General features: G+C 36.4%; 2 protein-coding genes across 3 annotated transcripts; one reads left to right on the plus strand and one right to left on the minus strand.

Annotated features, from left to right (window-relative positions):
• The first annotated feature begins 77 nt into the window (after positions 1-77).
• On the plus strand, positions 78-8,147 carry bud13 (BUD13 homolog). 2 transcript variants are annotated; one of them, NM_001386240.2, is made up of 11 exons: positions 78-231; positions 438-531; positions 1,807-1,888; positions 2,338-2,386; positions 2,472-2,752; positions 2,837-3,126; positions 5,096-5,204; positions 5,287-5,425; positions 5,521-5,711; positions 7,648-7,729; positions 7,848-8,147. In NM_001386240.2, the coding sequence occupies exons 1-11, from the start codon at positions 89-91 to the stop codon at positions 7,939-7,941; spliced, it is 1,554 nt and encodes a 517-aa protein (NP_001373169.2). In that variant the 5' UTR covers positions 78-88; the 3' UTR covers positions 7,942-8,147. The 2 variants fall into 2 exon arrangements, 1 of the variants encoding a protein (NP_001373169.2); XR_015519642.1 differs by lacking the exons at positions 5,096-5,204; positions 5,287-5,425; positions 5,521-5,711; positions 7,648-7,729; positions 7,848-8,147 and adding an exon at positions 3,940-4,857 and having other exon boundaries at positions 2,837-3,666.
• A 455-nt stretch (positions 8,148-8,602) lies between these two features.
• si:dkeyp-69c1.9 lies at positions 8,603-13,373 on the minus strand. The gene is made up of 5 exons (XM_087301288.1): positions 13,257-13,373; positions 12,848-13,029; positions 12,574-12,696; positions 9,409-9,634; positions 8,603-9,321 (listed from the first exon to the last, which is right to left on the minus strand). The coding sequence occupies exons 2-5, from the start codon at positions 13,008-13,010 to the stop codon at positions 9,213-9,215; spliced, it is 621 nt and encodes a 206-aa protein (XP_087157414.1). The 5' UTR covers positions 13,011-13,029; positions 13,257-13,373; the 3' UTR covers positions 8,603-9,212.
• Between the last annotated feature and the right edge of the window lie 201 nt (positions 13,374-13,574).

Here is a 13,574-nt window from a genome sequence, read left to right on the forward strand (position 1 = left end):
ATTATATCAAGCAGGCAAGCGAGTTCTGTTTGCGTTGTACTTTTTGTCCCTTAGCAGCCTACGTACTGTGACGCCATAAATAAACAAGATGGCTGCTTCCACTGGCATTAGCAAAGGTGCTGCGCTCAGTAAAGCAGATTATCTTAAACGTTATTTATCAAATGATGAAGCCGATAAAAAATCTAAAGAAAAGAAGGTTAAGAAGAAGCGACCAAAACCTTCTGGAAAAGGGTAAGTGTGACCGAACACACTCCACAGAAATGCAGAATTTAATTCGCAACAATCATTGAACATAATGCAATTATGACTGACTGATTCTCAAAGAACATACACAGTTGCTTACAAACAGTATTTTAAAAATTGGCAATAAGCAGCCAATTGAAAATTTCTTAAGCAGCTGATTTCTGAGTTTAATTCATAATAAACTAATGTTACAGGATGAAAATTGTGGATGATGATATTGACTGGAGGCAACTGGCGGCTCGCGAAGAAGAAAATAAAGAAGATGAAGAAGAAGATGAGGCGCCTGTGGTGTGTACAACTACCTTACCTTAGTGTGAACCTACCTTTTTGGATGTAACATTCCGTGACTCATTCAAAGCTAAATCCATTTATGAAAAATGGCCGTCGTTGTTTTAACAAGTGGTTGATGTCCTGAGACCAGTGTTGTTGTTTTGTATTATTTACTTAGGACCACTTTCTCAGCCAATCTAGTTTTTTATACCCATGCAAACTAATTTTACCTTAATTCTGAAAAGTAAAAATGTTATACCATAAAGGAAATGTGCTTTTTATTATCATCACTAATAAAACCATAGTAATATGAAATATGTATTTCTTGTAAAGTGTAGGGATGTAATCCTTGGCAAATTCCCTTCATCGGCCATATCCGATCATGGCCTTCTAATCATCTCCATCTATTGAATTGGCTCTATCACTGTCTTTCCACTCCACCTATAGCTGGTATATAGTGAGCGCACTTGCACTGTTTCCGTGTGGCTGCTGTCGCATCATCAAAGTGGATTCTGCACACTGGTGGTGGTGTGGAGAGACCCCCCATGATTGTAAAGTGCTTTGGGTGTATGGCCGTACACAAAAAATGCGCTATATGAATACACATTACATTACATAACAGACTTGCCAGATTTTTCCATCAAAACTAACCCAATGCCTTAAAAATATCTAAAAATAAAAAATAACCCCAGATTTTACAAATCTGAAGTAAACATCTATGAAACTAATCAACTTGTAAATCGGTGGACTTTCTTCTGTAGATTTAATAACTTTTGCAGTCCTGTCAATCATTTGTCACAGAAACAGCATCACAATGTGTTGCACACTCCTCCAGGGCACCCTTCTTTTTAGCCTACTTGGTATCTTAATCCTAGCACCATTTTTATCATTTGTAAAATATAAACTTGGTAAAGTAAATTATTGTTTCAGTCAAACCATATAAATATAAGAGATGCAATATGTCAAACCTTTAACCTGCAGAATAAAAAAAGAACCTCAGTGTGGTTAAATGTAACCAAATTCTGTGGGAAAACCATGAACTTGGCAACTCTGTGAAACGGACTACCAAAAATGTATCAGAAAATTTTAAATCATACAAAGTCTTTTATGGTAACTTTTGACATCTTGTTGCGGGGTTGTTCTGATTGCGTCATAAAATGTTTTAGTTTAAGGACATCATCCATTAAACATCAGGATGTACCTGACAGGATGTACTGTCAAAACAGGTTTACTTGTTTTGGGTTTTGAACATGTTTTGCAGCAGTGTTAAATGTCTCCTTTTCTTTTTTTAAGGTCGCAGAAGTGATTGATGAACGCCCTGATGAGATTAAGCAGTTTGAGGCGTTCAAAACCAGCAAGTGGAGAGTGATGGGTGGTAAGACGTGTATAAGTTTCTACTCTGTAATGTTTTTATGAATTGTCGTGTTTGAATATTTGGGTCTATAAAGGATGACACTTCTGAGAAACTTATGGCAAAACCTAGAAATGAATGATTTAACCTATTGGAAGTCAAACTTGGTATGCTCCATAAGATGATGGACATATGCAATTTAATTTTAATGGAACAAAATATTTATATACAAAAACATTTTGTATATAAATAACATTTATATACAAAAACATTTTCTCAAGCTGGGGTTTGACTATTACTGGGGTCCGTTCTATGTACCTCGATTTAATTATCTAAGATGATTTGGATATGTTTTTTTTGCAATTAAATACATTTAACGGCACATTCTGATTTACAACAAATTAGGTAAATAGCACAATTTTTTTGTCTTGAGGTTTAAAATCTCTAATTGTCCCTCATATATAAATTTGTAGCAACAGGGGAAGATCTTCAGGAAACTGAGGACTCTACATTCAATAGAAGGTAACTTTCCTCTTTTATTCCTATTTTAATTTTTTTTTTTTTTTGTTGTGTGGATCGTGCAATGAATATTCTTTTTTCTTTTAAGCTCAGACACTGATAAAGGTCATAGACTGCGACATGATTCACCAGAGGGATCTCCTGTCCGAAAAGTGCGTCACGATTCCCCTGACCTCTCACCCAAAAGGGCTCGCCACGACTCTCCTGACCTTTCACCTCCAAAAAGAGGTCGTCACGACTCCCCTGACCTCTCACCTCAAAGACACAAAACAGAGAACAAAAACAGGCGGCACGACTCCTTGTCACCTTCTCCTCCAAGACTAAGCCACAAAAGCTCACCCTCCAGAACTCAAAGGCATCATGACAAAGGTACAAACATCCATCCATCCGTCCATAAAAAAACATTTACACTATGAATCTGATCCAAATTGTTATACCAATCTCTTCTTTCAGGGTCCACACATAGAAAAAAGATGAAAGGCTCTTCTTCAGGTGATCTTTCGCCGCCCAGGAGACGAGACCTGACGGGCAAAGGCTCAGACTCAGATCAGTCCCCACCGCGCAGGCGTCCTCATGGGCGACGAGATTTAGACTCCGATCTATCTCCACCCAGAAAGAGGGGCCAGGGTGGTGGAGGTTCAGATTCAGATCTCTCACCTCCCAGGAAGAGGGCACAGGGGGGACGGGGATCAGATTCAGATCTGTCTCCACCACGGAGGACACGCTCTCCTGATGGACAAGCTGTAAGTTCAGGCTTATGTTCCAATATCTTTTATATCACTAGCTACATTTCCATTCACCTATTTTTATACAAATTTTGGATATCTGGATAAAAAATCGATTTATAGATACGCCAAGATGCACATAAATGAAAAAATAAGTAGGTCAAACTTTTTATTCAATAAGAAAAGGTGTGCATAATCTACGATGGAAACACTTTTACTGAACAAATTCCAGTATGTGCATTTAAAGTCATGTGATTTTGTTATAAGAGGTGTGGTGATAAAAATGTTTGAATGGACAAACCAGCACGCTGAGCACACTGTTAAACATCTGAAATATTGTTTTGGTTATTCTAAAACGCAGTAACCATTTCAGTATTAGTGTTATTATATTATTAATGACCTTCAGAACTGTCAAGAGCATCTGCTGTCTGTATCTCATGGCTTCAAATGCCACCACGCGTTCATTGCTCGTCGGCATTTGTCTTCTGGGGTGCAAGTAGTTTATTAAATGAAGAAAAGATTCACTGCAGCAAATTCCGTTTTTACTGTTGATATTTGGCGCCAATTTATCAGGAAGTGATGATTTTTTTCTATTTGACTTATTGGATGAACACGCTGCTTTATTCAAATGTCTTTCATGCAATATTCCAGTTTTGCGCATAAATTTTATTTGTGTTTTGAATGGAAACATAGCTAGTGGTAATACCTGTTTTTTAAATATTAAAAATAAATCTAAATTAAAATGCTGAAATGCATAAAAAAAAAATACAATGTACTTACTGTGTTCATAATGTATTTGAGAACACTTGTGGTGCTCTTGAGTTGGCATAGGGGTTGGGTTATGGACAGGTTTGCTGGTATGGGTAGGTTTAAAGGTGGGTTAAGGTGTAAGGGATGGTCAACAGTGTATTTACAAATGTAATTACAGAAGTTAATTAAAGATTTTTTTACAGAATTACACAATATATACATGTATTTACACAATAAGTACATTGTAAAAAACTATTAATTCCTGTGTAAGTACATAATAGTTAAGGCCACTTAATACAAAGTGGGACCCAGTTTTAATATATTTAAATAATTTTTTCTGATATTCACTGATGCAATTATGTTAGTCCATAATTGTTTGACCCTTTTTTTCCACACTCTTTCTGACTTTTAAAATTGTATCTTTTTTGCTTTGTCTTTTCAAATAATGCCTTCTTTGTGCATTAAAGTCCCTTTGCAGTCATCACTTTTACACATGAAAAAGCATCTTTGAATGAAACCTAAAATTGGTCATTTAGTAATTTCTTATCTATGAATATGGATATGAACTGAAGTAGTAAATGCTACACTATCATCAGAGTTTTGAGTTTGACATTGTTCAAATTAAAAAAGTTCAAATTAGAGTGTTCAAACAATATTCCCTTATAATCCCAAAAATATGTAGTTCATGACATTTACACTTTGTTAAAATAAGAGCATTTACGAGTGTATAGAACGCTGCACAGAGTAAAACTTTGGCATAATGAGCAAAATGACTTAACAGAAAGTGGAGATAATGATATGAAAGTCCTACCACACAAGCTATTGTTTGTTTTAGTTGTTTTGTTTTCTGGCTAAATCACATTTTAGATCATCCAATATTGTTCTTTCAGTAATTTCTAAAAACATTTTCATAAAATGGTTTCAAGAATTCATTTAATGATCTTCTAATGGGCTGTTTTGTAACATCATAAACCCTAAAAAACAAAAAAATAAAAAGAATACATTTCTGAAAGTCTGTGGCTGAATTATCCATTCATTGTAGTTCTTGAAGAGATTTTTTGAAAAGGAAATATCTCAACACAACACACTGACTAACATTCAAAAAGAGAGAAAAAAAATCATTAGGACCCCTTTTAAATATTCAGAATATTTTTGTATGCACACTCTGAGATCACCGTTGTTATGTTGTTGTAATGAAGATGTTGACATTTTTTATTGTCTTTCTTTTTGCTTTCAGGCTCCTCGAATGCTGTCTGGTGGTGCTGCAGGTCTCGTCTCTGTGGACATTTTAAGGAAAGAACAGGAAGAAATTCGTAGAAGGGAAAAGCGCAACCAGCCTCTAGAAGGTCACTCGAAAAGCACCATTTTTATTGTGTATTAAATAGCATCACATCGCATTAACAATGGGGTTTTATTTTGCTCTGCCAGAGGCATCCAGAAATGCAGAGACAATATTTCGAGACAAGTCCGGTCGGAAACGTAACCTTGAGTCAGAAAAGGCTGAGCTTAGTCAGAAAGCTTCAGAGAAGGCTGAGAAGGATGAAAAATATGCACAGTGGGGAAAAGGGTGAGCTCCATTTAGTGATCTTCAAATGCAGATTTTTTTTACAGATATTGTGATTTGTTGTTACCATCTTTGACCCCTGTACTGTCCTTTTTCAGTCTCGCTCAGGGTGAAATGCAGGAGCAGAATGTGATCGATGCCATACGGGAAGCCGAGAAGCCATTAGCGAGACACATTGACGATGAAGACCTCGATCGCATGCTAAGAGAGCAAGAGAGAGAAGGAGACCCAATGGCGGCAATGCTTCGCAAGAAGAAAGACAAAACTGCTAAATTAAAAGGAGTCAAAGGTAAAATAGTGGAATCATGTCTTCAAGGAACAATCTTTTTTTTTTGGCTCATTTCATAAATTGTTCTCAGGGTCTGGCGAGAGCTCTTTCATTTTAGCATAAATAACTGAATCGGATTAGACCATTAGCATCTTGCTTGTATTTAAAAAAAAAAAAAAGAGTTTTTTTCCTATTTTTTCCTAAATGTTTTTATTTAAAGCTTCACACTTCTGTGGTCACATTGTGCACTAATACTAAAGGAAAATTAAAAGCTGCAGGCTTTGGCTAGGAACTGCTGTGCTGTACCCATGCTGTTGTCTAGTTGTATTTTCAGGCACTGCGTGATATAATTGTGCTTGCTGTAGCCATAGTACAGCTACAAAGTTCATTGATTATTAAGCCAAGAATGAGAGTATACTTCCTAGCCATGTCAATCTAGAAAATAGCTACTTTTCATTTTCCATCGGTCTTAGTACATGATGTAACTACAGAAGATCAAGCTTTAAATGTGAAAATTGTCCAAAAAATGTTTGTTTGGGTGAGATGCTTATGGTCTAATCCGATTTATTTATCTATGCTAAGCTAAGCTATGCTTAAAGTGTTGCCGCCAGACCTGGGGCCTCATGTATCAACACTGCGTACGCACAAAAACTACCCCAGGTTTCACGCTCAGAATCCCTCACGTTTAGATTTACTAACGATGAACTGAACGTGGGAATGTGCGCAGCTCCACGCCAGCTTTATGGCTGGTGTACGCACATTTTTTGTGCGTGTCTGTTTTATTTCCATTGGCGACTCCTAGAGGTAGTTGTGTTAAATTCCTCTCTACAAAGTGTCTGAGCCTTGCAATGGCAGCTGTATGAGACGGGTTCATCTAGCAGGTATACAAGGTTTCCATACCATACATTTGACCAGCTAAACATTAAAGCACAATTTGCAGCGGTCGCCTGTTTTCCCAATGTAATCTGAGCTATCTACTGCACGCACATTGCTATAAAGACACTATCTGAAGATGAATTTGCATACGTGAATCAGAAACATTTCCATTCAATAAATGTGCAAATAAAATATGATGCACAAACTTATTGATGATTCCTACTTGTCTTTCTCATGATAAATAGTAGGCAAAATCTGATATGTAGCGGGGGAAAAAAGAAGAAAGAGTTCATCAGACGCTGGATTCGAACCGAGTTCATGCTCGCGTCTTACAAGTTGCGCCACTGAGACTGTTAAGAGTACAGCAACATTTTACACCTATAAATCACACTTTCTTTTTTAATTCACTCAGTGCGATGTTCAGACCCAACTGTGTTAACCTCATCAGCTAAACTCTCCTACTCTATTTTTTTCTTTTGTTGTTTATTCCGGAGAACAAACTTGCAAATAACACCGCTTTTCTCCGGTCTACCTCCGAAAGCAGCACCTCCAATTCACATTCTGTTCAAAGTTTCTCTTTTTGCTTGCTTTTGCCATTGCTTTTTCGTTTGGTTTTGCCAAAGTAGAGTCATTAGCATATTCATACGGGGGAGGAGGCAGGGAGGAGTTTTGTGCTCGTGCATGTTGCGCTGTTTTACGTTCATTCGGATGTACAAAAGAATATGCGTGAGATTCGGTGTACGCAGTGTTTCATACATCTGAATTTTTTTCTGCGTACGCACATTTACAGCTTTGTGCGTACGCAATGTTTTAGTAAGATTTCCACGCAAGTCTTCGTACATGAGGCCCCTGGAGATCGGCTGAACGGATTCCAAAATGGTTAAATTTAGGGTTTAACTCAGTAGGTGACCTGTAACATGAGCCTTTTTCCAAAAAAAGTGGAGTGTTCCTGTAATTACTTGTAGTGATCCTTGCTTCTAATTGTTAGTGTTGATGTTTTGTTTGGTTGATAACGTTTTTAACAAAGCCAAGTAAAAATAATTATCCTCATCATTTACATTACATTTTTTTTTTTCCACAGAAAAACCTCGTTACAAGGGTCCACCCCCACCTCCAAACCGTTTTAACATTATGCCAGGGTATCGGTGGGATGGAGTTGATAGGTAAGAGGTTTAGATGGTTGAATTGCAGCTGGTTTAGACATTCTTGTACATCATGTTAACTTGTAACGTTCTTGTCGGCATGTTAACTTCAGAATGACTTTTTTATATGATGCTTTAGGTCCAACGGTTTTGAGCAGAAGCGATACTCCAGAATGGCCGATAACAAAGCTGTCCAAGAGATGGCGTACAAGTGGAGTGTTGAAGACATGTAGATATTCCTAAAGATGCAGATTTGTGTACAGAGAATTTAAATGCTGACATTCGTACGGTTCCCGCTGCACCTGCTCATGCTGCAAAGTGGAAGTTGTTTGTGTGCCATCAAAAACTGGGACGTTAGATCAAAAAGCAACATTTTGTTCAAGTTTATCAATCCTACAAGAAACATACCTTCCTTATTAAATGCTACTTTTTTAACAAATCTTTTTTTGTCTTAAATATCTTCTGTCATTTCAATTCAAAAGTTATTTAGGGTGTAGTTCAGTACTCTTGATCTATTATATACATCATATTTTTTTTCAGTTAGAACATGAATGATTCATAAAATGTCAGTCAAAACAGCAGTAGGAATTCCTCTAAAGATCTGCTGTAAGCTTACCAAGCTGTAATGAGCAACAATGCTTCAATTCTGTCATATTTTGGTTTCACCTAGTGACTTTGTGTCAGGTTTTTGGTTTGCTTAAATGGCTTTGGTCATTTGGTCATGGCTTTTGGTGTAAGATTCATATTTGAGTCTTTTTTTTTTTTTTTTTTTCCTGAACACACCAATGTTTAGATTTCAGTGATCACTCTTACACAAATGAATTGTGCTAAAAGAGCAATGGCACATGCCAAGTGTAAACACTGTTAATTAACCAGTTTTGGCAAAATAGAATATTTGAAATCAATGGAAAATTTTTTATTTTTTTTTTACAAAATACATTTATTTACTGTCACTTAATTGAATACACCCTTGTTGAATAAAGTATTAAAGATATAAAATACAAGCAAGAATACTTTTTACATATATTGTAAAATAAAAAAAAATGTCTTGATCTCTAATGTACTAGAGGAAATATACTACAGTAATTTAAAAGGTAAATGTAGTGTTACCCATACTACAGTTAGGTGTATTATAGTATATAGTATTTAAAACTTTTTGTTAATAAATGCTAAAACATTGCTTTAACTATAGTAAACTGATAAACTGCTGAATGCATAATAACGACTACAGCAAATTCCTGAATTGTCGTACTATATACTTTACATTTAGAATATTTAGTTTAGTAGCTGCTAATTAGATTTTTGTTGTTTTTTTTTTTGTATCAGAGCAACTATATAATTACCCAAAACAGATTAATTCAAGTACTATTATTTGCTATAAATGACTATAATGTTTGTACATGTGGGAATATATGAAAGCAAGTGTTTCTAATGTAAAAACATGATTTAAAGACATTTTAAAAAAGATTATTTACATATAAATTCACTTGATACTCTCTGGTCTTCATCCGTCAGCGACAGCAGTGTCTTTGATTCGCGCAGGTTCTGGACGCGCGTGCACACACACATCCCAGCCTGGAAAAGCCTCCTGCTGTACAGTCCTGTATTCAGCTCTACAAGAACGCAGGTTACGTTTTATTAACGATATTTTACTTTCATATTTCGAGTAAAACTTAAGTTCGAGTTCAGTGTACACTTGCCTCAGTGAAGTGTTAATTGCCAGGTTGTCAGGATGCGGTAAGACCTGATTTCTCCTCACATAGACTCTCTTGGGTGCAGGAAAGTCCTGCTGGTACAGAGAACATCTCTGCTCTTTGCCAGTCTTGTTTTCTCTGGCAGGAAACTTTCCATAGCACACTCCTGGAGCGCCATCTGGGCTGTAGGAAGGGTAATCCTCCCTGTTTGATGTAACGAAGCTCCTGTCGCCTGTAATTATGTTGAAAGAGCTCACGTCTGCTTCATAGAAGTTCCAAAATCAATTAAAAAGGTTTACAGAATACGGTTTATAGCTTTTAATTAACACTTTGAAAGTTTTACCAAATTACAAAGGTTTACACACATCTACAGAGTGTGTTGTCTAATTAGAACTTAATTCTAATTAGGTAAAGTCGAGTTTTCAGCATAACAAATCCAGTCCTCATATCTCACAAAGCATTGTAATATGTTGTATTTTGTTTTTAGGTGATAGCTATTTCTTATTATTATGATTGGGGAAAACAGCAAACTTGCAAAAGCCAGAAAAAGGGCAAAACAAATGTTACAGCAGGGGTCACCAACCTCTTTGAAACTGAAAGCTACTTCTTGGGTAGATAAATTTAAAGGGCTACCAGTTTGGTACACACTTCTTAAATAACAAATTTCCTCAATTTACTTTTAATTATATGTTATTATTAATAATTAATGATACTCATCTATGTAAAGACACTGATCATGTTAATGATTTTTCACAATAGTTGTCAATAACGATATAACGAGGTAGGAAACAGATAAATATCAATATGCTTCATTTGTCTGAAATGGTTTTTTTAAGTTTGTCATATATCGTATAACTTAATGTCATTTTCAGTTTTACACCAATGTAGGTGTGATTTAAAAAGAATAGCTACAAAATATTAGATGCAGCTTACTGATAGGTGATGCTTTAGTGAGCTATTTTTAGAAAAGGCAGAGCAACTCATGTGATCCTTGAACCATGTTGGTGACCCCTGTGGTACAGTATACAGTGGTTGACACTTCAAAATGACTAACGTTTTTAGATGTAACAGCAGTTTGCAACAATGGTGGTAGAGGACAAAAAGGCACATGAATGCGAATGAACAGAAATATACAGCAGCTGTAAATACCCTTCTACTTGTTAATGATTAAATAATGAAACAAAGCATTATAATTCCTCCATAAATAAAAAGAAAACTTGTTAACAAACTCTATTATCGTTGTAAACGTGTTAAGTGCAAGGAGGATTCATTTTGGAAATTAAAACTTAAGAAATAAAAGACAACTAAAATGAAACTACAAACATACATGGCCTACATAAATAACTAAAGCTGTGTTTAGCCTAAATAGAGAGAGACGTACTATGTTTGCTATTTGAAAGTGACTAAGACAGTCAATAAATAAATAATGAACTTTTTCATTTATGTTTTCTTTTTTGTTGTTGTTGTTGATTATATTTTACTTTGTTATTTATGCCTTAAAGGGCCATGAAACCCCCTCGTTTCAGCAGGGTGTTTTCACACCTCCACTTTGGAAAAAGTCAGAAAAGTGGGCGTGTCCAGCTCTGTTTAGGGGGGAGTGTCGGAGGAACTAAAGTGGGAGGGTGTGGGAGTGTCTATTTGGGCACGCGCGAGTTTCAGTCAAAATACACACACAGGAGAAAGAGATGGTGTTTAACCTACATGGACATCTGTAGTGGAATTATTTGCCAAATTATTAACTGGTGGACTTTAACTGCAGTTTGGCTCTTTCATTCAGGGAATTCATTCATGTCCCTCGCGACAAACACGATATTTGATTCGAGGATCTGCTCTAAGCGTGTATTTTTCATGCAATGTTTGATACCGCACGGCGAATGACAGAAAAAAAACTCCGCATTTCCCGGAAACTTAGACGCACACGGCAGGTAACGTCAGAAAGCCGCGTGTGTTATTCCGGTCACAAAATGAGGTGCTAACATGTTTGCCCTCAGTGCAATAGTTAACTTAATTCGATACGAACAAACTGAATAAACAAAGAGCACTGGTCGCTCACTTACCAAATCTGTAGAGACAGAACAATCACCAGCAACTAGAGCCGCGTCTGAAGAGAAGACTACATCCGGAATCCGGATCTCAGCGTTTGCAGATGAGAACAGCTCTCAGGTAAACAATAATCCCCCTTAGACACGTAAGTTATTGTTGTCGCGCGTCGCGTACACTGTTAATCCACACGTGAGTCTGAGCTCTCACAGAGAGAAAATGAAAACGAAACTTAACTGCAGCAAAATTTAAAAGCAACACTTCACGCTTGTTTTGCCAACACAACGTGGCGTCTCTGTGGTGTAAAGACGGTGACACTAATGAATATTAATGAAGTTGCACAATAGAGCGCGCTGATTGGTTTGAACCAAGGCTTACTCATGCATTAATGCATCACACTGTAAGACGTAATAAGGCACACTCTGGCACAGACGCCCAGTCTGCACGCTGGAATACACGCTATTATGTCATGACCGTGACGCAGCTTCAAAAATTCGTTTCAAACAGGAAGTACGAATTTGCTTGAAATAACGCAAAAACAACCAATTTACACTTTTTAGTGAAATATAGGTGTCCTAATAGTGTTTTTAGCAGTGTGGGACACATATACGACTGTCAATAGCTCAAAAAATGTGTTTTGGTGTTTCGTGACCCTTTAATTATTGTACATAAATGATAAATGTAATAGGCCTTAATAATTATTTATTTAAAGCTATAACCAGCGAAACACAGAGAAACAGTCCAGCACATGGTCTAAAGGGCTCTGAAGTTGAATGCTACTTCATCAAAAGCATAAAAATAAATTGACCTACCTCAAGCAGATCACTAAAATTATAATAAAAATGATTTTGCTGAAGGGCATAAATTAACTCTTGCAAGTTTATTTTTAATAATATAGTTTCAGTTCAAAACATCAATGTTCTTCTTTAAATTATTGTTTTGTTTTTGTTTTTAAAAACTGTGTCTTTATGCTATTTAAGGTACTAATGTAGCGTTTAAATTGTATACATGTAATTTTTAATCTTCACCTGGGGTACTGCAAGTGACAGCTCTGTAACATTTTTTTTTTCTGAGAGCTGTTCTAATTGGTACAAATGTATTTATTTTTCCAAATTTCAATGATTTCCATACCATGAAGAGTTAGGTTGCACTGTTGGATCTTTTTTGGTTCCATTTTTGGGCAGATTTTTGGTCCAAATTCAGCTTCTGTTGTGGTTACCATCTTTTCCCGCTTGTCAGGGTAGAGGAGCAAGCCTGAAGAGAAGATATGTCAGCTTTTGTTGTTTCTCCTGTTTATTTGCCTAGCATCTGAACACTATATGCAATGTTCTGAAGAAACAAGTCACATATCTGTGGAAACTTTGAGGTAAAAAGCAAAAAAAAGTCTCATTGTTCAGCTGGTTACCTGCCAATGAAGGAAGTTCTCCCAGCATCGGGAAAGCTTGTGGGGGTTTCGATGTCATTTCACCATTTTTGTGGAGCAGTAAATCTACTCTATGTCGATGACTGAATGGGACTCGTAGAGATGGTTTCTGCCGCTTTGAGAATGCCTTCACATGAGTGGTCATTTTTGAGTTACTGTTGAGACTAAAAATATTCAATCTATTTAAACATTGCAAAATATATAAAAAGTAAATATATTAAACGAAAAAAAGTGCTTTATTTTTAAATCAAACTCTTTTAGTCTTGCTTTAATTGCACATATTTGTTTACTGTGACTGATTGATTTTAAGCCCAGGTTTTAAAACAGTGTATGCTAGTGCACTATATTAACCGATTTCAAAATGATTAGATAATAGTGATTTGAGACTCACCTCAAGCATTTCACGTTTTTTCCCTGTAAATCTGCTTCCAGTTCAGGTAGCTGCTGATTTTTGTCACATTCTTGCAGCGTAGTGGCAGTTTGGAAAGCGCTGTTATACTCAGTTAGTGGTGGTTTCCATGGCTGCTCTATTCTTTATTGAAAGCCTGACGGGTGATGGAGTCGGCTTAAGAACAATGAGTGTTCTGTAATAAATACCTCAGAGCGATGTGACGCTGTGCTTGTGCTCAGCATGAGATTCTTAGTTTAATCTTGCCTAAATAAACCCTGGTAGTTTCTGTGTTTTTATATTTGTGCTTCAATCTGCTCA

The sequence above is a fragment of the Danio rerio genome, chromosome 21 (assembly GCF_052040795.2).
Source record: "Danio rerio strain M-AB ecotype USA chromosome 21, GRCz13ab, whole genome shotgun sequence".
NCBI lineage: Eukaryota > Metazoa > Chordata > Actinopteri > Cypriniformes > Danionidae > Danio > Danio rerio.